At 45.6% G+C, this 3,593-nt stretch overlaps 1 protein-coding gene across 1 annotated transcript; it reads right to left on the reverse strand.

The window, feature by feature from the left end:
• Positions 1–241: 241 nt before the first annotated feature.
• LOC116379830 (cyclic nucleotide-gated cation channel beta-3-like) lies at positions 242–3,566 on the reverse strand (the record flags this gene model as incomplete). The annotated part of the gene is made up of 4 exons (XM_031841800.1): positions 3,498–3,566; positions 3,183–3,301; positions 2,165–2,311; positions 242–431 (listed from the first exon to the last, which is right to left on the reverse strand). Coding segments are annotated over exons 1-4 (525 nt in total), but the record flags the coding sequence as incomplete, so codon positions are not given.
• Between the last annotated feature and the right edge of the window lie 27 nt (positions 3,567–3,593).

The following is a 3,593-nucleotide window of genomic DNA, read 5'->3' on the forward strand; positions in this document are numbered from 1 at the left end:
AGTGTGTCTCAACCCTGTCTGTCCTGATCCTGAGACGGTGTGTCTCAACCCTGTCTGTCCTGATCCTGAGACGGTGTGTCTCACCTCTGTCTGTCCTGATCCTGAGACAGTGTGTCTCACCTCTGTCTGTCCTGATCCTGAGACAGTGTGTCTCACCTCTGTCTGTCCTGATCCTGAGACATTGTCCCTCACCCCCGTCTGTCCTGATCCTGAGACAGTGTGTCTCTATGCGGTGTCTCACCTCTGCTGGGCTCTCAGAGGGTTGGTAGGTCTTCCTCAGTTTGGTGAAGGCTCCCTCTATTCCCACCTGCTGTGACATCTTCAGGGCCACCTTGAACATTTCAGGTGTGTCCGGTCTCGGCGGAATAACCTGCATCGCCTCTTTAGCTCCGGTCTTCTCTTCTAGCTTCTTGTCCTTCGTCAACATTGTCCTGCACAAACACAGAGACAAAACAAGGACGGTCTGTACAGTGGTGCGGGTTCTGACTCGACGCAAACAGAAACCAGACCACAGTCCCTCATTTAAACCACGGAGGTCTCGTACCAACACACACAGCAGCTCCAGCACATCCATCCAGTCTGCTGTCGCACCATGATCTGACTGACAGCAGGAAGACCAGCAATAGGACCAGTCTACTGATCAGTCCTCTGCCTGTCTGCACCACAAAGTAGAGCAGATTACAGATTCTAATCCTGTCCAGGACGGACCAGAGATCAGACGGTAGGGGGATGACGGAGACGGACAGAGACGTATGGAGACGGACCAGAACCTGAACCGTGTATCTACTGAAGGGTCAGCACCGAACTAGTCAGACCAGAACCTGAACCGTGTATCTACTGAAGGGTCAGCACCGAACTAGTCAGACCAGAACCTGAACCATGTATCTACTGAAGGGTCAGTACCGAACTAGTCAGACCGGAACCTGAGCCGTTTACCTACTGAAGGGTCAGTACCGAACCAGTCAGAAGAAACACCAGCTGGCGCACAGTGACTCATTAAAGACCTGTGTCATGTCTCTGTAACGGGCAGGTTAAATATACACTTCAGAGCCTCACGTGCACAATGCAGCCAATTAGAAGTGTCTGGTCTAGACAGGAAGTTCATACCTCTTGCTGCTGCTCTGGTGTCTCTACTCATTACCTGCTGAGGGATGTTGGGTGAGCTGAAGGAAGTAAGTCTTAAATACATTTCACCTCCATGTGTCCTGCTGCTTTAAACACTGTGTGACTTGAATGTAGGTCACCAGGCTCGGAGGGTAAGTTGTTGTCTGGTTGAATGTCTTTCTATTTACTGGAGCTCTTATTTCCCTTTGGGAAGAGATGACCGTTCAGCCTCCGCCTTGTTTTCAGCTATTACTGCTTTTCTCATTTTGATTGGATTGTATTTTAATTTGATTGTATTTTCTTTTCTTTCGGTTCTGCTCTCAGTCCTGATCATATTATCTACACTATTCTTTATGTATTCAGAATTTCTCCTGATTGTGTATTTTCTGTTTTTACTTGACAGCGATTCTAACCCTCACAGTGCTGTGTAATACCTTTTAAAGTGTACCTTTGTGCTTCCCTCTGCTTTAGTCAGGATGTCGAGTAACAGTCTGTTCATTTATAGATTATTATTGATATTCTATTGTGGCTATTTAGTTTATTTTGTATCATTTGAATACATTGCATGCATTTTGATAGTAAAACAGAGGTTCTTCATTTCAATGAAAAATAAGAAAATATCTTCTGAGTTGGTATCAGCTAAATGTTTGTAGATGTGTCTGATGGGAACACTCCGAGGCAGATGGGCAGTTGATGATTTGTTCTTCCATCTCAGTCACGTATCAAACTTATATAACTTATTATAATAACAGGTCACGCTCATAGAGCCTGATACACACTCAAAGACACATGCTGGGCTTTCTTACCGTTCTTATTTTTGTATCACCTTCCAATTCATCAAAATCCAAGATGGATTCATTTCACGTATAACTGAAACATTCTCTTGGTTTTCAGTTTATTATTCAGACGTCTCAACTTGGAAAAGGAGCGCTCTCTAAGAAGACAGTGGAACTCACAAATCTGACACAGTCCAGCTGACTCCCTGTCTCCCTGTATATATTTACTGTGTTTCAGTGGACTATGAGCCAGGCAGCACCTTAGGGACAGGACTCTGTCTTACTTGGCTTTCTTGCGGAGGAGTTTCTGGGACTCTGGGTAGTTTACTAAGATCTCTGCCAGGTCCTTCTTATCCAGGATGAAGAGGTTGGCGAAACCGTGTGCCTTTACGTTGGCAGTGCGTCGGTTCCCCCCGCCTCCTGCCAGCAAACTGACCAAACAATGACAAGAGAAAGAGCTCTCACACTTCACACAGATTTCAGAGAAAACTGCTTTAAGTCCAATTAAATCACAAAAGTTTTTTTTATCCCCTAAACATTTTCAATGCTAAACATAGTACACGTCTGGTGCCGCACTAGTGCTGCTGCATATGTTCAAAATAAAGCCTTTAGTGTCTGATAAATGTCCTCAAGTGATGTCACCCGAGTCAGTGCCTATTGAAGACACACCACAATCTACCACACATCTATCAGAGGAGTGGCATTGTGGGTAATGTAGGCGATAGCGTTATGAGACTGACAGCCCTGATTCGTAGTTTTTAGTTTTCTCAGAGTTTACCGTCCTCTTTTCGACTCAATGCTGTTGGTTTTTATCAACATTAAATCATTTTACACTGATTGTAATGATGCCTCCCCGTTAAAGGGTTTTTCCTGTTCTGATGTGAGGGTCCTGATACAGAGGATGTTGCATGTCTACAGATTGTAAAGTCCTCTGAGGCTAATTTGTGATTTTGGGCTATACAAAATAAATTGAAGTTTAAATTAAAATTGACTCCCTTGATCTTCAGCCCCAGGTTCCCAACCCTTGGTCCAATCCTCAGCCTGCTAGCATCCTAGTTCCTGAGTCAATGGTTCCAGCTGACGTTAGGCCAGTTCCTGAGTCATTAGTCCAGCCTACACCTGTTCCTCGTTTCCTGTCGGTGGTTCTGCTTAAGGCGCCAACCTCGAAAATGGTCCTGCTTACGTGCTTTTATCTCTAAACCCTAAAGCGGGCCTGCTTACGTGTTCCAGTAGAGATGAAGCCTTTAGTGTCTGTTTGAAGAACCAACATACAGTTATTAGATGAAAGGAAGCAGTTCTGACCTGATCTCTCCGAACACCGAGCCGGATCTGATGGTGACAAACACCGTCTGCAGGTCTGGACCGCCCACCACCTGAACCTCCCCCTGTTTAATGATGTACATCTCCCTGCCGATCTCCCCCTGCAACACACACACACACACACACACACACACACAGCAGGTCAACACGCATTCTAACAAATTATTTATGAAGAGAAAAACAATACAAGGCCACAGATGCTGTAGAATACATTCACAACATCACAGACCAGTGACATACAGTGTACACACACACACACACACACACACACACAGCTTCCAACAGGTGTGTTCTCACCTTCTTACAAACGAAGTCTCCGGGCAAGTAGACCACAGACTTGAGCCTTGTCAGCAGGTCGAACACCATCTGTCTGTCACAGCCCTGAGACACAGA

This window comes from Anarrhichthys ocellatus, unplaced genomic scaffold (genome assembly GCF_004355925.1).
Source record: "Anarrhichthys ocellatus isolate YVR2014 unplaced genomic scaffold, GSC_Weel_1.0 scaffold5307, whole genome shotgun sequence".
In the NCBI taxonomy this organism is placed as follows: Eukaryota; Metazoa; Chordata; class Actinopteri; order Perciformes; family Anarhichadidae; genus Anarrhichthys; species Anarrhichthys ocellatus.